Source organism: Ascaphus truei, chromosome 2 (assembly GCF_040206685.1).
Source record: "Ascaphus truei isolate aAscTru1 chromosome 2, aAscTru1.hap1, whole genome shotgun sequence".
Taxonomy (NCBI): Eukaryota; Metazoa; Chordata; class Amphibia; order Anura; family Ascaphidae; genus Ascaphus; species Ascaphus truei.
Genome location: NC_134484.1, coordinates 472083172 through 472106939, shown reverse-complemented (window position 1 = coordinate 472106939; position 23768 = coordinate 472083172). Strand labels below are relative to the sequence as shown.

Sequence of the window (23768 nt, the reverse complement as noted above, 5' to 3'; positions counted from 1 at the left end):
TTTCTAATTTTTTTGTTATTAAAATATTTAAAATATATTTTTAGGGTTGATCTTACCTTCTAGTGCAATCCTTTTTTAATTATCCATTTTTGCTAATTTTGCCCTATTGTAACTCGTTACATTCCTTATAATTCTGATATGATGCCTCCGGCCCTTCTGACTTTGAGAATCTATTCGCCTACCTCTTTTCCCTTTTCACCCTTACCTGCTTATTTAGCCACATTGGTTTAGACCTGTTTCTTTATATTTATTACGCAAGAGCATACACTGATAAGTGTGCTTTTCTAACTGTTCCGACAAGAAAATTACTTGTTCAAGAGATTGATTCAGATTGTCGATCTCAGCCACGAGGGCACACATGAATAACCCCAACACCAGTTGTTATGACTAAATATAATTTATTGGGTACTTGGCTGCGGATATTTTTCAGCATTCTATGGCACTCAGGATACCGCTCATGATGTCATCAACAACCAGTGGACTCCCATCATCGGTTAAGATGAACTGCCTGGTCAATAGTTGTTTTTCTGTGATCAATTTGTACTGCGCGCAGTCCTGAGTATACGATCAGCTTTGTCACAGCTGGGAGCCTGGCACATTTCTGCGCTGTACAAATGTATCAGAGAACACATCCAGGCATTCAGCCAACATCCCAGTTAGGAAGGCAAGAGGGGAGGCTGCTCCCAGGGGACTCCCGCTCCCAGGGGACTCCCACACATCTCCAGAGCCTCTCATAATAACAGTAACTTTCCCTCCTGTATCCTGTTCACAGCCAAATTAACTACATTTAAGCATGCCTGTAAGAGACAAAAGTTAACCCATCATGCACCTTGGCCATCAGAAAAACAATAAACTCCATTCTCATTACAATAACAATGTTTTAAAGACTGCCCATTTATCTTCCACATTTTTCCCTGCAAAAACATCATCCCAATGTATTCCCTGTAGATTAGTCCTCAGTTTATTTCAACATTTTAAGGTCTTTATTGAACCCAAGTAATCTGTTTTTTGATAATTTATTTCAAATTAAACAATGTTATGATCACTGTTACCCAAATGTTCCCGGACTTGAATATTTGTTATTACTTCTACATTGTTTGACATTACCAAACGCGGGATTCCTAAATCACTTGGGTCATGTAATTGTCTTTAAGCACCCCCAGAAATCGGTTTCCTTTTGTTGCAATGCTAATCTCATTGCCCCAGTCTATGTCTGGATAATTATTAATTCAGTCACTTACTGTTATCTAATAAAAATATTTCTCATTTAAAATACTTTTTAGTCATCTCAAGATGGGTTTCATTCAATTACCATTACAGTACATGCAGTATGATATCATATCGGATCATACGAAAATGAACAGCAATAAGAGACGGGTTACATTGCATTTACATTTTGAAGACACACTAGCGCCTAATATAAATTCTGACCGTTATTGTAACCAATGCTAAAACTCCATAGTCCCGGCTCCGTCACATTTGCATATCAGCCACGAGCAGCCGTAAAAGTGAAGGAACAGCTGATCCCTGATGTTTTCTCCACTTGGGTATAGCCTCTTCATTCACTTTTACAAACCTAACTGTAAGTGTTCATATACATTTTATATACTTGTAATACATACCTTTATACTGATCTCTGGTGCGCTCTCTGTATCTTTTATATTTTCATGAAAAACCACAAAGTTTGCAAAAACTACATGATACTGTACCAATAAGCTATTTTATTCTCAAACTCTACATCCCATAAAAACAAATCACAATAATCTATTTAGCGATTTTTTTTTAGATATAATTTTCTAACAAAAGAGTGTTTTAAAAGTCTGCAATTGGTACTAGTGTTGGTGTTAGTCCCCTACAGGGGTTTACAGCAGTACTTACACTGAAAGAAAACAAAGAATGAGTGAGGCAATCAGACTGACAGCAGCTGGTACAGAAGAATGTGTGCATTCATTAATACTTACTTAATGCTGATACACCTTAACTCAGCTTAAGGCCCATTTAATAAAATCTTGTTTGTGTGGAGATACAGAGGCCTAGCTCTTCCTAACTTTACACTGCATTTGGCAGCAGTCCAGATTGCTACTCATTGATAGGCATATGTCTATTGACCCTAAATGCTGGGTGAAAATTGAACACGTACGGTTATCCTCTTTTCCACTTGCCAATTTACTTATACCAAAATCTGTATGCCCAGAGAAACGTGTGATATTCCCTTCATTTATTGCACCCTCTTCTACTGGGACAAAATGTCAAAGTTCCCTCCCCACTTTAGTCATTATTTTTTAATCCCTCTCTCTGCTCACCCCCTCCTCTCTTTGCCAGACCCTTTCACACTCGTGGTTTATCACTTGTATGAATCCTGTGGTGTTTTGAGGTAACTCTCACGAGACAAGCTTTATGTGAATTATCTGGTGTTTGAGGAGTAAATCCTTAATACGAAATTGTTCCCCACACTCTGTACATGTGAAAGGTTTCTCCCCTGTGTGAATCCTCTTGTGTTCACGGAGACTCCTCTTCGATGTAAAGCAGTAACCACACTCTGCACATGTGAAAGGTTTAACCCCTGTATGTATCCTCTGGTGTCTGAAGAGGCTACTCTTAACACTGAATTGTTTCTCACACTCTGTACATTGGAAAGGTTTCTCTCCTGTGTGTATCCTGTGGTGTACAAGGAGGTCGCTCTTCAGTGAAAAGCTTCTCCCACACTCTGTACACAAGAATGGTTTTGGTTTTTCCCCTGTGTGAATCTTCTGGTGTTTGAGGAGGCTGCCATTACTACTGAATTGTTTCTCACACTCTGTACATTGGAAAGGTTTCTCCCCTGTGTGGATCTTTTTGTGTTGGATGAGGGCGGTCCTCCATAAAAAGCTTTTCCCACACTCTGTACATGGGAATGGTTTTGCCGCTGTATGAATCCTCTCATGTTCGAGGAGGCTGATCTTCCGTGAATAACTTTTCTCACACACTGTACATGTGAATGGTTTTACCCCTGTGTGAATCCCCTTATGTTCAATGAGGGCAATCTTCCGAGAGAAACATTTCCCACACTCGCCACATTTGAAAGGTTTCTTCCCAGTATGAATGTTCTGGTGTTTGATGAGATATTCCTTACTGCTGAATTGTTTCCCACACTCTTTACATTTAAAATGTTTCTTCCCTGTATGAATATTCTTATGTCTTAGGAGGCTCCTCTTACTACTGACTTGTTTCCCACACTCTGTACAATTAAAGGAATTCTCTGATGGCACTGGTTCCTTGCATGTGTCCAACGTGTGGCAAGAATCATTTGGTTTTGGCATTTCAGGGCTGCGACAATTCGGATGGTTTCTGGATATATCAGAGCTCTCGCTGTGCTCCTCCTTCAAGAAGTTCTCTAACAGGAGTAAACAAAAAATATAACTGAAATTATTTATGTTTCAATCAAAATGACGAAGCAAATCACTAATAAAATACTGAGCAAAATGTACTCTCTCACTGCTTAATTAACAAAATGCTCACTTTTTAACCCATATAGTTCTACGGTTGTTGCCCCTTGATATCCAGTGTCCCGAATGACTTTGATGGAGGCCACCAAAGACCTGAAATTTGTTTCTAGAAGCTCAGTGACTTTTATGTTTTAAAATGATCATTTGTATTTGTTACTGTATTGATTGCCTAAGGCAGGGGTCTGCAACCTTTCAAGGAAGAATGGATTTATACATTAGGCACACTGTCTCCCCACGGAATGAACACTGAATTGGATCTTAAACATATTTTGTGGGGGGGGCTTCTGGTGACGTCACCAGGGATGGCTAGGTAAGCGTGGAGCTCCGTGGATCTGCTTGCATAAAAAGTAATAAAGCTATGTACACCGCCCGTGTTTCTCACCGATTTTAGGCTCAGGGTAAGGATGAAAGTACCCAGAATGTCCAACAAAGGGAAAAAACCCACAACTCAAGGGGTAACAAAATACTTCTCACCACCTCAGAGGAGAACAGAGGAGCCGGGAGAAAAACAAGATGGCGGTGGAGCACGAGGCCCGGCAACATCTGCGAGTGCCCGAAATCAGCCAGGAGAGAATCCGGAGGCAGGAGAACCAGTAACAAGAGAATACATGGAAGAGCTCTTCGCCTCTATGCGCTCCAAACTCCATCTGTCACTACAAGCAGACTTAAAGGAGGCAGTGCAGGACATCAGGGAAGAGATTTCTACCCTAACAGCGAGAACAACGGAGATTGAAACAAAGGTGGAGGGAACCCTGACACGGCAGACAGCGGCAGAAGAAGAAATAATCCGCCTAGGAGAGGAGATAGTGACATTGAAAGAAAGCCAAGAAGAACAGGAAAATCGGGATAAACGACAGAATCTACGTGTCAGAAATGTCCCTGAAACGATTTCCCCCTCTCAAATTAAACCGTACCTGCTCGAGCTATTTGCAACGATCTGCAAGGATATTCCTGAGAAGGACCTAGAGATCGACAGGGCCCACCGTGCCCTAGGGCCAAAATCAGATGACCCAAAAAGGAGACGCGATATAATTGTGAGAATGCACAGTTATTCCTCCAAAGAAAAGATCATAGCGGCCTGTCGCGAGAAAGAGCACCTTACCTTCAAGGAGGAAAACCTCCAACTGTTTAACGATCTCTCGAGACTAACCGTCATCCGGCGCAGGGAACTGAAGCCCCTCACCACCCTTCTACGAGAAAAGGAGGTAAAATACCGGCGGGGTTTCCCCTTTAAGTTGATTGTCAGCAAGGGGGGAAGGTTCTTGACCATGCGACATCCTGAGGATATGTTACCGTTTTCCCAGGCGCTAGGACTGACCCCCCCCGACATCGTGGCTGGAGTCTCCGCCAGCTCGGGGACAGGAGGAAAGCAAGCCCCGAGAGAATCGCCGCTCTCCACCAAACTGTGGCCATAAATAAATAAATATTTGACCTACCTGCAAATCCCCGGATTGAAGAACCGCTGAGCCTCTGCCTCCAATCCTGAAATGGCTTCCGCTGTCCCGTCGCCCCAGAGGATGCCCGCCACTTGAATCGTCCCTCAGGCTCCCTCCCACGAGACGGAGTGACATCGCGAGACCCCCTGATGTCTTTCCGTCCGCCAGGGATGCCCTGATGTCTTCACGTCGCCCCGTTCACCGGAGTTCCCAGATGCCCCGCAGGTGATCTGGTGTGCTAGCTCGAGAGAAGGGGCCCTGACCGAGGGTCCCTGGAGTCCAACTGAGTCTGCATGCAGCCCCTACTCGTCTCTGGCGGTCCCGAAGGAACGGAGGGTTTGTGGGGACTCTGGGGGGGGGGGGATAATACCTCCTTAGAGGTTCCACATGTCAGGGTAGGTGCGCTACTCTCTCCCACCCCGCCCGATCCCCTGGCCTGAAAGCGGTTACCCCCCGACAGATATATCTCTTACCTTAGAGCCGAACTGCAAAGCAGCCAAAGATAAAGAAACAACGGACGCTCATAATTCCCATTTCACTGGACATATCAAAATTCGGCGGACAGCTTTGTATTGTGTCCCGTCCCTCCCATCCCGCCACCCATACACCCCCTGCCCCCCCACCCAACCACCCCCTGCCCCTAGCTACATACTATGTTCCATAGAGATGATGGATGATGTCAGCTCATCAGTCCTCTCCACTCCCTCCCAGGAATGAGCAGCTGATCCCTCGAATCTCATGCAAAGATCCTTACATAGGAATAGATGTTGAATGCAATATGAGTAGGATATATCCTTGGAACACGGTGTCCAACACTATTGAAATTGTTATGAAACTGTTTTAATGTTTAATATACCATTGAGCTACTGGTAGGATGAAAGTGCCCTATCATGTCAGCACAGGTTATAAAGTGTATAGCCCAACTAAGGATGCTGACTGTCAAATGCTCTCTTCACTTAAATAATGCAAAATGCAGAGGCACTCCTCTTTCGGCCCCCTCCACTCCCTTATATCTCTCCCCCTTCCCCCCCACCCCCTCCCTTTCCCCCCTCCCTTCCCTCACCCCCTCTCCCCATCACCACACCCCTCTCACCCTTCCTCGTCAACCCCCCCACCTACCCCTCTCCCTTATCCACCCACTCCCCCCCACCCGCTGCCCCTCCACCCCCTCCCTCTCATTACACTATGTTCCGCAGAGGCAATGGAGGGTGTTAGCTCATCGGTCCTCTCCTCCCCCTTACCGGACTGAGCAGCTGACCCCGCGAATCTCAAGCACAGATCCTTGAATAAAAATAGAGGTTGACTGCAATTTGAGTAGGATATACCCTCAGAGCATGGATTCCAATCCTATTTAAAAACTATGAAACTGTGTTAATGTTTATTGTTCCACTGAGCTAGGATGAAAGTGTCCTAAGGTGTTTGTACAGGTTAAAAAGTGTATAGCCCAACTAAGGACGCCGACTGTCAAATGTTCTCATCACTTAAACAACGTAAAATACAGAAGAGATCCTCTTTCTACCCCCTCCTCTCCCATATATATCTTCCCCATCCCCTCCTCCACCCCCCCTCTTCCCATCCAGGACCCCACCCCCCAAAGCCCCGCGCCCCCTCCCTGCCTACCCTACCCCCTTCCACCTTCCTATAAGAGGTTATACTAACAGGGTAGACCCCAGAGGGTCATACTCCGGCGGAGCTACGGTGCCCGTCCCCCTCCTGGGAATATCTACGTGACCATCTGAAATAGACGAATGTACCGCAAAGTTAGAATGTTATACTAAAATGTAATAGGTACTAAACTTTGTTTCCCTAATGTTTCAAAACTGTTACTATGCCTCGACGCCTACTGTATGTTAAGCTGTTTTTGTTGGTAGTATTAGAGATGAGAAAATGTTCCATTAAACTATGGTCTGTCCCAAGCCCCTGGTTATCGCACTGAATAAGAACGTTTCGCACATATCTCTCACCTTTGGAAGCTTCCCCTCTCCCCTTTATCCCCTCCTACTTACCCCCTCACTCCCCCTCCCCCCCCATAACCCTGCATCCTGTCCCACCTCCTCTCATCAACTACCAACCAACTCGCCCCAGAGCCAGCACACCTGACTCAAAAAGCAAGGTGTATCAATGTGCCCACTCAAGGGTTCGCGCCTCCCCGGCCCCGTGAGTTGACAGTCCCGGACTTACACCCCAAGGGCCCTAAGCCGAACAGCCGGCTAGTAGACTACCGGTTACACTTGTTCTAGGCCATTCCGAAGCCTCGTCTTTTTCTATCTCTCTCACTTAGACCCCTGCTGACACTGTCCCAGTAGGACCCCCCCCCCCCTGTTCTCCCCTTCCACCCCTCCCCCTCCCCGGTCAGCCGAATCTGATTCAGGCTCAGAGACATACCAAGATGTGAGAATCACCAAACTACAATTTATAAATTGGGAATTAAAACAGGACCTCCCTACTGGGAAAGGTGAGGCCCCAAAAAACCCCATTGATTACAGATCTCATGACTAGCCAATATGCAATCAAATTGGTCTCCCTTAACGTAAAAGGCCTACAAAACAATAGGAAAAGAAGACTAGCCCTTCAAGAAATGAAGAGGTCTGGAGGAGATATTATTTTTCTTCAGGAGACGCACTTTACATCTCAAGACCCGCCCAAAACATTTCAGAACGCATTCCCAATGGGGTTTTACTCTTCATTTAGTAGTAAAAAAAGGGGAGTTGCGAATTTATTCCGTCAAGGAACCCCATTCAATCTAACAAAACCATAGTGGATCAAGAGGGTAGATTTCTAGTGGTATATGGAACACTTTCTGGTACGGCAATTGCCCTGGTTAACCTGTATGCCCCGAATGAGAACCAGACGGTGTTCTTGAAAAAATACTGGAAGAATTAGACCCTGAGTATCTGTCCTCTGTGATAATAGGAGGCGACCTGAACATGGTAATAAACCCAGCCGAAGATAAATCTCTCGCCCCAGGTCAGTCACATACGCCCCAGTCCCAAAATACTGGGAAAAGGTTCAGAGAGATAGTTAAAGAGTTTTCTTTGATAGACATATGGAGAACCCAACACCAGGGTCAAAAAGATTTCACCTTCTACTCTGCTCCTCACCAGACTTATTCCCGCATTGACTACTTTCTAGTTTCCAAGAATGTTCTAGAGACCACCTCAAATTCGGACATTGGCCCAACCACATCGTCAGACCACGCGCCTATCACCCTCACTATATCCATCCCTTTTGTGAAAACTTTCTCTTACAACTGGAAACTGAATGATACTCTGCTAAACAACCCAGATGTGGAGAAAGAGATTAAAAAAGCTCTCAAGCAGTATTTCTATAACAATTATGGGTCAGTTACATCCCCCACGATCTTATGGGAGGCCCATAAGGCGGCCATTAGAGGTAACTTTATCTCAATTGCATCTCATAAGAAGAAAGTTAAAGCAATAAAAGAATTAACCGAGAAAATAATCAATCTAGAACAGCAACATAAATCCAACCCATCAAAAAAACTTTACAAAGTACTGACCACCACTAGAAATGAGCTAAAGCATATCCAACTTGAGAATGTGGAAAAAGCCCTTAAATGGACCAAAGGTACTACGACAAGGGCAACAAGGCCGACAGACTTCTTGCTGCCAAGTTAAGAGGTATAGAAAAAAGATCCCAAATAACGGCAATCAAAAATAAGTCTGGTGAGGTGCTATATAACGAGAAGAAAATAGCGGACGAATTTACCAAATTCTACACCAAACTCTATAATCTGAAGACGCAGAGTGGGACCTCAGAGTCAGGGAGATCAGAGGCAATTTTGAACTCTCTCGATGACTGTGTGTTCCCCACACAGCCAAATTCATTTCTTAATACTAAGATCACTAGAGAAGAACTGATAACCGCTGTGAAATCTTCCAAAATATCTAAAAACACCTGGCCCTGACGGCTTCTCCAATGCCTACTACAAGAAATTTCTCCCAACACTATCTACTCATTTACGAAATCTGTTCAACTCATTTATGGAAGGGAACCCAATTCCTCCGTCAATGTCCCTAGCCAACCTAACCATCATTCACAAAGAAGGGAAAGACCCGGCACAATGTGGAAGTTACAGACCCATCTCCATCCTGAATAATGACCTCAAATTATACAGCAAGATATTGGCAAATAGACTGAATCCAATTTTACCAAGATTAATAAATATTGATCAAGTTGGGTTTGTTTCGGGGCGCCAGGCCTCGGACAATACTCAAAAAATCATTAATATAATTGAACATGTCCATTTCATAGGCTCCAAGGCAATGCTACTAAGCTTAGACGCAGAGAAGGCATTTGATAGAATTGATTGGCTATACCTTACCAAAACGTTAGAGAAATTCGGCTTTAAAGATTAATTTTTAGAGGGAGTTCAAGTGCTCTACCAGAACCCATCTGCAATTGTCAGACTTCCGGGTGGAAATTCAGAGAGATTTCATATAAGAAATGGTATGAGCAGGGTTGCCCCTTGTCCCCCCTCCTCTTTGCTCTCACCATAGAACCTCTGGCGGCTAAAATACCAAATAGCATAAATATCCAGGGCATAACAATTGGAAAAACAAACTATAAAATCTCCCTGTTTGCCGATGATATCATCCTGACCTTAACCAAACCCCAAACTTCCCTTCCTAATCTCCAAAGGGAACTGGAGGACTTTGGTATCATATCTGGATACAAAATAAATAATGAAAAATCTGAGGCCCTCAACCTAAGCCTCTCAGAGCCAGAAGTGAAATTACTCAAACTTAATTTTACTTACAAATGGAGTCCCTTATACTTCAAATACCTGGGAGTGAATGTATGAAAGGACTACCAATCACTATATCAACATAACTACCCAGCTCTCTTTGACAAAATTAAAAAGGATTTGAGCAAATGGGAAGATTATCAGATATCGTGGATCGGAAGAATGATATCCATAAAAATGAATATACTCCCTAGATTATTATATTTTTTTCAGACCCTTCCGATCCACGTCCCCGGCTCAGAACTGAAAAACATCCAAAATAGGATGTTTCATTTCATTTGGCAGGGCAAAAGACCCAGAGTAGACCGATCAGTACTATTGTCATCAAGATCGAGGGGGGGCATGGGAGTCCCAGATATCCACAAATACTATCAGGCGGCTCAATTAAAAACAAGCGGCACTGTGAAACTTGGATCCAACCCAACGCTGCTGGCTCGAAATAGAGACCCACCATGCCAAAATGCCTTCCCTGCCAGCATGCCTTTGTATCATGGAAAGAGGAGACATGCTTTCACAAAAATTTAAACTAGGAGCGATGAGACACACCTGGGAGGTCTGGCTGAAAGCGAAGCTCAGATATAAGCTCTCTTCCTCTAGCTCACAACTCACGCCAATTTTCGATAATCCTAAATTCCCCCCTGGATGCGGATCTAGGCTATTCGAGCAACAGAAATCGAATGGGATCAAGACGATCGTGGATCTATTGAGTCTAGGGAAGCTCCTGAGCTACCAAGACTTGAGAGCTAAATATGAAATTCCAGATTTGGATACATTCAAATACCTTCAAATTAGGCACTTTGCCCAAAAAATATCCCCAAACCCAGAATTCCCCTCTCTCACTAAATTCGAGACTATGTAGAACAGAATCAGATCAAAAGGGCCTAATTTCAAAAATTTACTCAGAACTGGAGACGGTAGAAGACCCCCCAAAACATGACTACATGCTCAAGTGGGCCGCAGATCTGAATATAACTATTGATGAGGAAGACTGGGAAGAAATCTGGGGAGCAGCCTCAGGAACCTCCATATGTACCACAACGAAGGAGAACATCTATAAGATATTATTTTACTGGTACCTAACCCCAGTGAGATTAAAAGAAATCTACCCTCTGGCATCGGATCTCTGTTGGAGAGGCTGTGGACAAAAAGGGGACATGGCTCACATCTGGTGGACATGTCCAGAAATTAAGAAGTATTGGACTACGGTTCAAAATTTAATAAAAGAGGTCACAGACCTCGAACTACCTATTGATCCACTGACCTACCTACTGGCCAGGCCGATGGAAAAAAATCGACCGACCAGTCAGGAAATTAATCTCCTTTATTCTTACAGCGGCGAGATGTGAAGTTGCAGCCTCCTGGAAGAAACTATCCCCCCCCACCAAAGGAATGATTAAAAAAAAGGATTAATGAGGTGATGCTTATGGAAAAGCTCACAGCTTTCCTAAAGCAAAACACTAATTCATTCTATAAAATCTGGGAACCCTGGTTAACTCTATAAGAGGGCCCCCCCCCCCTTCTCTACAGAGAAGGAAACTATAATACTCTCAGGAAAGGAAGACACAATCACCTCACTCACAACCCCAATTTACCAGAGTCAGACACTCGGCGCCTGGGGAAGACCCCTGACCCCCCCCCCCTATACCTTTCCCCTCTCCCTCCGTTTGCTATCACCTATTTCTCATCTTCTTTACCAGTCTAAGCCTCCCTTTCTTCAGGGAAGTCCCACCATTTAGGCAACTAACCTTGCCTCTCTTCCACAAAAATTGAAAATGTTTTTCTGTATTGGGCTCTATATTCTGTATATGTAACTGTATAACCACCCAATAAAAATATTTGGAAAAAAAAACAAAAAAAACAGTATGTAAGATTCATAGATTGAGATATATTTGATTTTGTCTCTAGTCCTTGGAGGTTTGGATGGTCCCCTCATTTAATGTATGGTCATGTTGAAATAATTTCAGACATAAGTTTAATATTTTTCCTATCTTTTCCTGATATTTATCATATTTAGGTTTACATGAGATATATTCCATATTTTGACATAATAAGGTTAAAATCCATAAATAAAACATAATAAATAATAAAACATAATAAATAATAAAATAATAAAATAAATAAAAAATAAAAAATCCATAATAAAAACATAATAAGGTTAAATCCATAACCCAATTGGTTTTAGATGACTATTGGAATACAAAGTGTGGACAATTCATCATCCGTGTAGAATATTTCATCTCAAGTGGGAAAAACATTTATATAGAAACGGACTATACCTGGTTCATAACAGGTTGTTGGCTATTAATGTTCTTGACTGTCATATTTCCTAAAATCTATGCAAATTAATTTGTTACATCTTTGAGATATTTCCTTAGATAAGTTTACAGCCCCTATTGCTCTGTTCCAATAGGATTTTGAGATCTATAATATACTTACGTGGGATATTTTATAATGTTCCCTTTTGGGATAACAATCCATATAGCAATAGATCTGATCCGGTTGTAAACAGATTGCTGGATACAAATGTTTTTAAAATGTTACACTTTTTGAAGCCTATATGTATCAATTTGTTACATTTACAAGGTATTTCTTTAAAGAAATTTACAGCCATGTGTTCATTCTGGCTGATATTTCAATAGTATATTCTGCACCATTGTATATGAAATTCATATCTGATCATTCTATTTGGATAAGCATTTATGATTGAAGATACAGGCTTTGGATATGAACATAGGGCAACTGCATGTTTTCTCTGTTCTACAGATTTAATATCAATATTCTACTTTTGTATTTTAGTGATTGTTTTGCTGTAAGAATATGATCTGTTCAGTTTAATGCCTTATCCTTATCCCAAATTGCTTGATGGTGACTGCATGTACCTCCATGTATTTATGTAGTCATTTATATTTTTCTCCATTTTTAAATTTTTGTGGGGGGTTAATGATTTATTTATACATTTACTGATGTTTTTAATTTAGTCACGTTATTTATTTTGTGCTTTAAATAATAGTTCGTTCTTGTATAGCGCTGCTAGTTTTACATAGCACTTTACAGAGACATTTTGCAGACACAATCGCTGCCCTGTGGAACTTGCAATCTATCTTCTTTTGGTGCCTGAGGCACCGGGAGATAAAGTGACTTGCCCAAAATCACCTGGAATTGAACCAGATTTCCCTGCTTCAAACTCAGTGTCAGAGTCAGTGTCTTTACTCACTGAGCTGCTCCTAAAAGGCCCAGGTATACAGCTTTTTCTGACTGAGGAGTAGCTCTCTCTTTAATGGGGAGTTCCTGTTATTTTGCTACCAGCTGGGACGTAGATAGCTGCCGCTTAGCCGGAAGTGTCTGTATATAGAGCTGGTTCTAACCCGATGGCACCACTCTGATAAAAGCGCAAGTGACGGTGGGAAACACGACGGAGGTGCTACTGTATTTTTCTTCCTTTTGCACCATGCCATAATAAAATTTGTTTTTATTTTTTCATGATCCGGCCTCCAGTTCTCAATACTTGCTGTGCACCTTTGCTCCTACTACAAGGTGAAGAATACACCTGAAAGTGAAAAATGGAAGACTTTCTGACCACGGTACAGTGTGCCCAAGCAGAGAATATGGCTATTCTACAGAACAGCCAAACAGAGAGTACGGCTACTTTAATGCAAGGGTTGCAACAATTGTTAAAATCCCATGATGAGACTTTAAAAACACAAATGGAGAATTTACAGCAGATGGCAAAGTCCCAAACTGAAAGAACTGCGTTATTAGTACAGCAAATGGCGCTGTCCCTACACCAGGTCCAGGAGGAGGAGTCCTGTAGGGCCCCACAAAAAGGACAGCCCTCATTTGCAGCAGAAGTTCCAGAAATGGTTTACCCCATGTGGTCAGGAAGGCGTGGGTCAGAAAAGACTAGAGTGCTGGTGCAATCTTCGCGGGAATAACATCTAGTCTTGGGATGACAAAGGCCACAGTTACTGTCATGAGATGAAAACCAAGCAAGTCAGACAAAAGGAGTCCTGACTGGAAACGGTACTATTAGATGTCCCAGAAAGACATGCAAAACTTTATCACAGAGGTAGAAGTTTCTCAGCAAGAGGTTTGCACGCTCAAAACAGAGCTTGGTAAAGAAAGAATTTACACAGTAAAAATAAGAGCAGGAAGCACTGGAGAAGTGCACAGAAGCAGAACACGTACTGTGGAGCCAGCTACAAGAGCTGCGTGTGAGTCTGCAAAAGGCCAAGGAGAAACAGGCGGATGCAGAGAAGAAGCAGCGAGTTCTACAAAAATAAAGTTTCCAGGCTTCTCACAAAATACAAGTGCTACAGGAGTGTCTGCGTACACAGTATGTCCCTGCAGAGCAGCATGAGGAGTTGCAGGCCACGCTAAGCGTCACCAGAGCATCGCTGGAGGCCGAGCTTATATGCCAGGTGACTCTGTATGAGAGGGACCTGGAGAAGGTCCAGAAACTGGAGCAAGAGAGGAAGGAGGTTTCTGTCTGTCAAGTGGCTGGTGTAACACTGGGCTGAGACCGTGATGGCCGATGAGATTGTCAGCTGCAGCAGGAGCTGGACAAGGTCCGGGAGGAGCACCAGCAGCTGCAGGTTAGAAATAAAGAAAAGGAAACAGATTTAAGCGTTGCTCTGAGTCAGCTGGGAGATGTGGAATCGCGACTCAACTCTAAAGAAGCTGAACTGGAAGCTGCACTGAGTGGAAAAAGAAGTGCAGGAGGACAGCTTCAAGACCTGAGGAAGGACCTAGAGTCTGAGCAAGCTGGCCACAAGAAGGCAGGGAAACAAAAGCGTGACCTGGGTTTGAAAACTTTGTTGGACTCTATGCTGCCCAACAGGAGGTTTCTCAGATGAAGTTGGAGAAAAAAGGTTACAAACCTAAAACAGACACTTGTGTCATGGAAGCAGAACATGGAAAAGATGGTGGTAGAGTTAAAACAAAAGGAGGTTATGCAGAACAGTAATGCACAGGTGTCTCCACTACAGGAAAATGCATTCACCCAGCAGAAGCGTCTGTAACCCACATAAACTAATGCCCATAAAATCAAGGGTACAGTGAGAACTGGGGACACCGATCAACTGCAAAATGAGATGGCAAAGTTTGAACTGCCTGAGCAAGTTGTGCGCGCCTGTAAGCGTGACTGTAATACATTTGCAGTACTACAGTCTATTTTCCACAAGGCACGGAATGGGAGGACCAAGTTGCGATGGAGTAACGCAGTAAGAATTCAGTGGTACCGCAGTGCCCACGGGGTCCAAAGTGGATTCCTTGCCATGCGGGCAGTCGCTGTGCAGAGACAGTCTCGAATGGGATGGAAGGGTGTCTGTGAAAGAAAGGCCCAAGCCCATGAGTCTGCTGATTGTAATAGAGAGGTGCCATGGGGTACACTTGGGGTTATTGAGAATCCCGCCCAAGTTAAAGTAATGGACGTCATCCCGGCTTCAAGTCCCCCAGAAGCCATCACCATTGACGCAGAATTACGGTCTTCACAAGAGAATGTTAAACAGTCACTGGGGAGTGAGCGCAATGAGCTGACCAATGAGGTCAATGCTCTTCTGCAGAATAATGGAGACAAGAGGAAGATGGAGGTGCATCTTCAGGAATGCAGGTCAAGGTCACAGAGGTGGACAGAGTCCTGGCAGAGAGAACTAACCGACTGCAGGATGCTCAGGAACTTTAGCAAGAAGGGACACGTCAAAAGCTGAGCTTTAACAGTAAACTAAAAAGAGTGAGAGACAAAGAGGTGGAGAAATAACTTTCTGCAGGCCCAGGAAGCCCAGTAATTGCCCCAGAGGAAAACCCCAAAATGACTGGTTGGAGAGAAAAGGTTCTTGAGAAAAGACATCTCACCAAGGAGACCGAATTCCAAGGATCCAGCCAGAAGAGGAACACAGAAAAGACTGGAGGGAAGATTGGAACCCTCCAACTGGAAGACGAGGAAAAGACGGAAAGATGGACACCGAATGAAAGATCGTATACATATGAAAAATTGGGTGCTCCAATGATTTTGGAATACATACAGTCTTATTTCAATAGTCCTTATAATTGAGACTCTGGCGCAAGACTCTATTATGGAGTGGGTATTTGAGTGATGAACCATTGTGATGAAAGCATAATGTCTCCAGAAGAAAACAAATCAAGGTGATAATGAATCAACCTGAAGTTAATCTCATTGGAGAAAAGCTAAATCAATACTGAAGTAAAGAACACTCTTCAAATAGCAATTGAATAAATCTTACCCACCCCTGAGCTTCCACAAGTCTATAATGGCGTGTCCAGCCGCAAATGTAGCAATCCAGTAGCCAGTGAAGAAAATAAGCAGCGCACTGCAAGGGAGCCAGGTGGTAAAAATGTAGTATTCTTTATTCAAAAAAATATAAACATCACCCAAGGGAGTTGTGCAACATCCGACGTGTTTCGGATGTGATGTCCTTTAACAAGGAGTATATAATACGGTACCAAGGACTTTCCTTAAATACGTACCCAAAGTAGCCTTTCCAAATTGAATTTCGTGCCAAAATCGGGGCCGCGCATTACGTCACCGCCGGAGTGCACATACCAATGCGTGCGTATGATTACCCACATGCACGTCTGTGTACAACCCCTGTGTCGTCAGCACGAGCCCAGGAGCAATGAAACATGAGTGCAGCCAAGCCGGCAGAGCGCTAGACCCCCCCGCCCCGAAGTACTCTAAGCGAGAACGGAGACAGGGGCAGGCGAACCGGCCACCAGAAGAGCAATCCACACTGACCCAGAAAGTCATCCACAATCCCTGGGGACACCCCGGTAATGTCAGGACGGGGACGAGCACCCCCAAACCGCCCCATCTTCTGGTGCACTAAACAAGCTTCTAAGCAACCGGTAGAGCACAAGCCACTCAAAATGAAGAGTGGCCATGTACTCCCCATATTGCCATGGCAACCTATCCTAGAACCAGGGTCACGTGTGATGTGTGAATAGCTCCAGTTAGCTTTAACTCAGTCCCCTTACCAAAGCACACCAAGTCCTGCTATATTTTCATCACTTTATTGGAAAAGCATGATTCATATACAGGCACGTGTGGATAGTATGTTGTAGTGAGAGAGTGCTTCTCTGTGTGGTGCTTTATAATCAGGGGCAGGTAAAAAGGAAATGGCCTTGCCAAGGGGGATATAGCAGGAGTACTCACTCAGTCAGAGTCAGGAAGGAAAAGGAAGTGTGTACTACTTGTAACACAGGAATAGGGTCAGGCTAAACTACCTGTGAAAACAGACAGGGGGGAATGGAAAAGTCCAATAACTTGGAGGACTGGAGACGTTGCAAGGGCAACCAAGACCTAGCAGACTGGAGAGAGAAAGGTATCTAAATGTATCCAATCCATCTGCACAAGGAGTGAAGCTGCAGGGAAAGCTTCATCCAAATAAACTAGCAGGCAGAGCTGCAAAAAAAAGGGGGGGGGGGGTAAACAGAGGGAGCAGATTTGGAAATTCTTGTTCCAGGACACAGCCTATTGTCCCAAAATACAGTGCCAAACACAAAATCACCAAAATAAAAGATTATACATAAGAACAAATATATACATATAAAAACAAATTCATGCTTTCCAAGACTCCATACCAAATAAACGGACAAAAAAAACAACAATACATCCGCCGTATTAATATTAATTTCCTTAGCATCAGAACGTAATAAAGCGGATGTATCAAATGAATTCTTATAGTTTACACAAAAAGGAGAGATGCTTGTATAAAAATATATAACGGAAGATACAAAAATAAAAACAAACTTGCCTGTTAATACAAGACAACCTCCCCAGGGTGAGAGTTGAATGTAGGATGCGTGGAAAATGCTGCATTGAATCATCTCCTTACTGTATGTTATAATTATTATCAATGATCCAAAACTTTAGATAGATATGTTAGATATGTTACCTTATGCTTATGCTTTCCGACAGCTAAAGCTTGGCCGAAATTGGGTCATGCAACAGGACAATGATCCCAAGCACACCAGCAAATCTACAACAGTATGGCTGAAAAAGAAAAGAATCAAGGTGTTGCAATGGCCCAGTCAAAGGCCAGACCTCAACCCGATTGAAATGTTGTGGCAGGACCTTAAGAGAACTGTGCATAAACAAATGCCCACAAACCTCAATGAACTGAAGCAACGTAAAGAAGAGTGGGCCAAAATTCCTCCACAACGATGTGAGAGACTGATAAAGTCATACAGAAAACGATTACTTCACGTTATTGCTGCAAAAGGTGGTTCTACAAGCTATTGAATCATAAGGTGTACTTAGTTTTTCATACATGGCTTCTTCATTTTGGCTTTATTGTTGTTAAATCATGACACGGTGTAATTTGTCATGTGTTGTTCATCTGAGGTTGTATTTACCTAATTGTTAGACCTGCTAAGGAACAGATGATTGTTATTATGTCCTGATACGTAAAACCATAGAATTCAAAGAGGGTGTACTTTCTTTTTCACACAACTGTATATATTATACACACACACACACACACACAATAGATACACATATGCACAAATACACAATATATATATAGAGACATAGATAAAGAAAACATCACAAGGGATTGAGCAACAATATCCAAAAACGCAAGGTTTCCAAAGTTATCAAAATTTGAAATGTTCTGCAAAAAAGGTACCTACCAGAGAGGACTGATTTCGGGAATATACGTGGGAATCGAATCCTCAATACCTACCCAAACACATAATTATATGTTAAAATGGGCAGACGATCTAAACGTTGAAATAGATAGGGAGGACTGGGAGGTTATTTGTACGATAAAGGAAAATATTTACAAAATTCTATTTCAATGGTACCTAACTCCTAGTAAGCTGAGGCAGATCTTCCCAGCAACGCCTGATGTATGATGGAGAGGGTGTGGCCTGAGAGGAGATATGGCTCACATTTGGTGGTCGTGTCCATGGATCCAGAATTTCTGGAATGTGAGCCAAAAAAATAATACATGAAGTAACAGAGCTGAGGGTTCTGTTGGACCCGTTGACCTTTCTGCTAGCCAAACCACTAGAGAACCTCACGGGCCCCATGGGGCAGCTAGTCTCACACATTCTCACAGCTGCAAGATGCTCAATAGCCGCGGCCTGTAAGAAAATCAATGACCCCTGCAGAAGAACGGTCATCAAAAGAATAAATGAGGTTATGACTATGGAGAGGCTAACGGCCCAACTGAAACAAAACACAGAACAATTTTTATAAAATTTGGGAACTATGGCTCCAAACCTAGAAAAATCTCTAAAAACGAAGTAAAGTCAAAATCCCATCCCAATAATTAAGACAATTGGCCTTGGAGTATGAGCTAAAATCGAGCAGATGATGGGGCAGGACGGGGAAGGGATTTACTTGTCCCCGTCCCTCTTCCTCGACTATCTTGAATGGATTATCCTCTCCCTCCTCCCCTTCTCCCCCTCTATACCTACCTCCCATACCCTCCTTTCTCTTCTCTTTTTCCTATCCTTTTCTGTCTGCTCTAAGCTTTGAACAAGGAAGCAAAAACTGGTACAAGACATATGAAACCGAGGGTTCCGGTGAAATATAAACACGTAAAGAATTTCAAACCACTCAATGTACTTAGAATCTAAATACAAAGGAAAATGTTGATTACCAGTTTGTGATGTGAACACTACTAACGGTAATTTGTCTCAAACCGCCGGTGAGGAATGAAATGTAAAAATGTGTACATCCTTGTAAACGCAATAAAAAAGATTGGAAAAAAAAGGGGGATTGAGCAGATATTAATATATTCTCATTATTGCCTACTATTAAATAGGGGTAAAGTGAATATATTACTAATATGTCACGATTACCTTGTTGCTGCTTGTGAGTGAGTCCTGCAGCCTGTGATTACTGCCTGTATTCCTCCCTCACTGGTCCCAGTCCCCTGCTGCCCAGTACATTAGTGGCTATTTGCCCAGACTGCAGGTCTCAGGAGGCCGGGATGTGAGCAGCTAATGAATGTCTGAAGCTTCCTATTGTGCAGGAGAAGAGGACAGTCCCACTACCCTTATGGGGGTTACTGCCCCGTTTATCCTCTGCCCCTCCTTTATCAGCCCCTCAGCAGCTGCTCATTTCCCCTGCATGATAACACAGCCCTGTCTGTACCTGGGGAGGGGACATCTCTTATTTACCGGGATCTCACTTCCAAACCGGAGGACAGACCGGTTATTCCCTGCTAGCTGTGATCTGTGTGCTCACACCTCCCCCTGCTAGCTGTGTCCCCTCCTCCCTCCTGTGTCCCCTCCTCCCTCCTGTGTCCCCTCCTCCCGTTTGCTGTGTCCTCCCCTCCCTCTTGTGTCCCTCCCCCTGCTATCTGTGTCCCCTCCTCCCTCCTGTGTCCCCTCCTTCCTCCTATGTCCCCTCCCCCTGCTATCTGTGCCCCCTTCCCCTGCTTGCTGTGTCCTCCCCTCCCTCCTGTGTCCCCTTCCCCTGCTTGCTGTGTCCTCCCCTCCCTCCCCTCCCTCCTGTGTCCCCTCCCCCTGCTAGCTGTGTCCTCCCCTCCCCTGCTAGCTGTGTCCTCCCCTCCCCTGCTAGCTGTGTCCTCCCCTCCCTCCTGTGTCCCCTCCCCCTGCTAGCTGTGTCCTCCCCTCCCTCCTGTGTCCCCTTCCCCTGCTTGCTGTGTCCTCCCCTCTCCCTGCTTTCTGTGTCCCCTCCCTCCTGTGTCCCATTCCCCTGCTAGCTGTATCCTCCCCTCCCTCCTGTGCCCCCTCCCCTCCCTCCTGTGTCCCCTCCCTCCTGTGTCCCCTCCCTCCTGTGTCCCCCCCTCCTGTGTCCCCCCCCCTGCTAGCTGTGTCCTCCCCTCCCTCCTGTGTCCCCTCCCCCTTGTCCCCACCCCCTGCTTTCTGTGTCCTCCCTTCCCTCCTGTGTCCCCTCCCCCTGCTTTCTGTCCCCTCCCCTCCTTCCTGTGTCCCCTCCCCTCCCAGCTGTGTCCTCCCCTCTCTCCTGTGCCCCCCCCCCTGCTTGCTGTGATGTTCTGCCTGTGCTCACACCTCCCCTGCTTGTTCTGTGCAGACACAATGTGCATTTAAAGCAGCAATACTACATTCCCCTTTTCCCCCTTATGTTTATATGTAAAATCTGTGACAATGTACATTCTACATTCTTACCTACGCTGGCAATCGTTTGGTGCACCCGTTATTATACATCTGTATAAATCCTGCTTGTGTGCCTAACCAAATGGCCGCCTTCTGACTTTGTGCTGCAGTCTGTGAAATGCTGCGGCTGATATGTAACATTATATTACTAAATGACAAGCACATTCCCCTCTCTCCCTGCACATCACATTCTCTCCCCTCTCTCCCTGCACATCACACACACCCCCCTCCCCCCTCCCTCTCCCTGCACTACACACACCCCCCTCTCCCTGCACATCACATCCCCCCTTCTCCTTGCACATCACATCCCCCCTTCTTGCACATCACATCCCCCCCTTCTCATCACATCCCCCCCTTCTCCCTGCACACCCCCCTCCCTATTAACGCTACAAGAAGCAAATCAATATACAAACCCATTGTCTCCCAGTCCCTATGATACCGGGTGGATTAACCCCTCCAGTGCCAGAGGCTCCCCCTCACTATCAGAGGCTCAGCCTCTCAGGCTCCTGTGTGAAAGGAAGCTCAGAACAGCACTGGGACACCCCCCCCCCCCCCTCCCTGCACATCACACACATCCCCCCCTCCCTGCACATCACACACATCCCCCCCCCCCCCCCCCGCACTAACGGCTACAAGAAGCAAAGAAGAAATGTAAAATAACCCCCATTATCTCCCAGCCCCTGTGATACTGGGTACTCAGTCCTTCCCTGTGGGAGTGACCTGGATCCCCTCCTCAGGATGTGGGACAGTCTGTGCTCAGGATCAGGTTACAGGCTGGGAGTGGGACAGCTCTTCCTAGCACACTCTGTGCTGTGTGTGGGAGCAGGGACATGTGTCACTGAAGCAGTGTGTATGGACATGCAGGGGGGCTGCAGACAGATTTCCCGGGGCCAGGACTACAGTTACGACCAGGGTCCCCTCGTGTTAGCGGTCTTGCGAGGCCCCCCCATTTCACACCTCGTGAGCCCCCTCTATTTGCCTCCCTCTTCCCATGTTTTTTTCTGCCCTCCGTCTCACCTCTCACTCTCCCCCCCTCCATCAATTACCCCACTCACTCAATCCTTAATCCCGCGCCTCAGATGTATTTCTTTCCCCAGCGTCTTATTCCCTCCCTCGCTCCTCTCTCTCCCCCTGTCAATTATCCCTTTCTCTCAATTCCCTCTCCTCACTCAGTCCCTCCCCCTCACACAATCCCCCCCAAAATACATACCTAAAAAAAACCACCCTCCTCCAAATACATACCAAAATACCCACCTCTCTAAATATATACAAAAAAAAACTCACCCCCAAATATATACAAATCCCTCCCACTCCTCCAAATACATATTTAGACAAAAACAATACAAATAACCCCCCCCCCCAAAAAAAATATAAACCCCCCAAATCATTTAAAAAAAAATATTTAAAAAAAAAATACATATAAAATTTTTTCCCCCCAATACATATTAAAAAACAAAATACATATAATACTCCCCCCAATACAAAATAAAAAAACACCAATATATATATTATTAAAAAAGGGTGTGCACGTGCATTTTAAGTGAAACTTCTTTGTCTTTTGTCACTTAATATTGTATTTGTGATGTTTTTAACTAAGGCTGTGTTTATAGTGGAGAGTGGCCGCGCTCTCCAGCGCTGATGCTCACCTCTCGCTTACCAAGCGGCTGCTTTTCATGTTCTTGCCCCTCAGATATAGCGTGTGCTCTGGTAGGCGGGGCTTGTGGGGCGGAGGCGTACCTGACAGATATATCTATCTATCTATGATAAATATAGATATATCATATATATATATATATATCCCATATGTAACGGGTATTCCCCCCCACCCAATCGCATATAGGGTGTGTGTGCGGGGAACCTAATGTTACCTGGTGTGGTGCGTTATACCTGTCAGGCTCACAGGAGGCCTGAGCCTCCGCAAAAGCATTACCTCGCCCTTGTCACCCGCCCAGACACCATCTGGAGGCGGGTATTCCCAGCGAACGAGGATGAGAGACCCCGGTGGAGGGAACTCTATTCATCTTTGGTTCCCCGTCCCGCCGGGGATTTGAGTTGGAGAGTCCTCCACGGAGCACTGAGCACAGGAGAGTATTTGGCACACTTCACGGACTCCCCCGCCACCTGTCCCTTCTGTGGTGAGCGGGAGTCCGTATATCACATTTATTCGAGTTGTGCCAGACTGCAACCCCTCTTTTCCTTCTTGAGGAGCTTGCTCCTGCTGTTCTGGTTGCACTTCTCACCTCATCTTTTTATTTTTGGGTGCCCAGTGTCCCGGGACAATAAGCCTAGGGATCTCCTGGTCAACCTGCTCCTGGCATTGGCTAAGGTAGCCATTTGTAAAACCAGGAAGCAGTGTTTGGAGGGGGGGGTCCCGACAAACATCGTGGTCATGTTCCGGGCGCTGGTGCACTCCCGTATTCGGGCAGAGTACTCGTACGCCGAGTCTACTGGGACGGTTTCAGAGTTTGCCTCCCAGTGGGCGTTAGGCGGGGTGCTTTGCTCGGTATCCACCAATCAGGGTTCTTCAGATTTAACCCTTCTGTTTTAAGTGCACTTCATCAGTGCACTTGTTGGGTTCATTTCATTTTTGTTTGACTGGTTTATCTTTGTTCTACTTGGTAACAAGTAGAATTGCTGTTCAACTGAATTGGCCGGCTTCGCCGGCCAATCAGTTTCAAACCAGATCAAAATAGACCCCCTCTATACCTACCTCCCATACCCTCCTTTCTCTTCTCTTTTTCCTATCCTTTTCTGTCTGCTCTAAGCTTTGAACAAGGAAGCAAAAACTGGTACAAGACATATGAAACCGAGGGTTCCGGTGAAATATAAACACGTAAAGAATTTCAAACCACTCAATGTACTTAGAATCTAAATACAAAGGAAAATGTTGATTACCAGTTTGTGATGTGAACACTACTAACGGTAATTTGTCTCAAACCGCCGGTGAGGAATGAAATGTAAAAATGTGTA

The 23768-nt window shown here is 44.7% G+C and overlaps 1 protein-coding gene across 3 annotated transcripts; it reads right to left on the bottom strand.

The window, feature by feature from the left end:
• Positions 1–1031: 1031 nt before the first annotated feature.
• On the bottom strand, positions 1032–19922 carry LOC142488375 (uncharacterized). Of its 3 annotated transcripts, none has more exons than XM_075588844.1 (2): positions 19515–19922; positions 1032–3373 (listed from the first exon to the last, which is right to left on the bottom strand). In XM_075588844.1, the coding sequence occupies exon 2, from the start codon at positions 3297–3299 to the stop codon at positions 2382–2384; it is 918 nt and encodes a 305-aa protein (XP_075444959.1). In that variant the 5' UTR covers positions 3300–3373; positions 19515–19922; the 3' UTR covers positions 1032–2381. The 3 variants fall into 3 exon arrangements, with proteins under 3 accessions (XP_075444959.1, XP_075444960.1, XP_075444961.1); XM_075588845.1 differs by having other exon boundaries at positions 19810–19921; XM_075588846.1 differs by lacking the exon at positions 19515–19922 and adding an exon at positions 17600–18176.
• Between the last annotated feature and the right edge of the window lie 3846 nt (positions 19923–23768).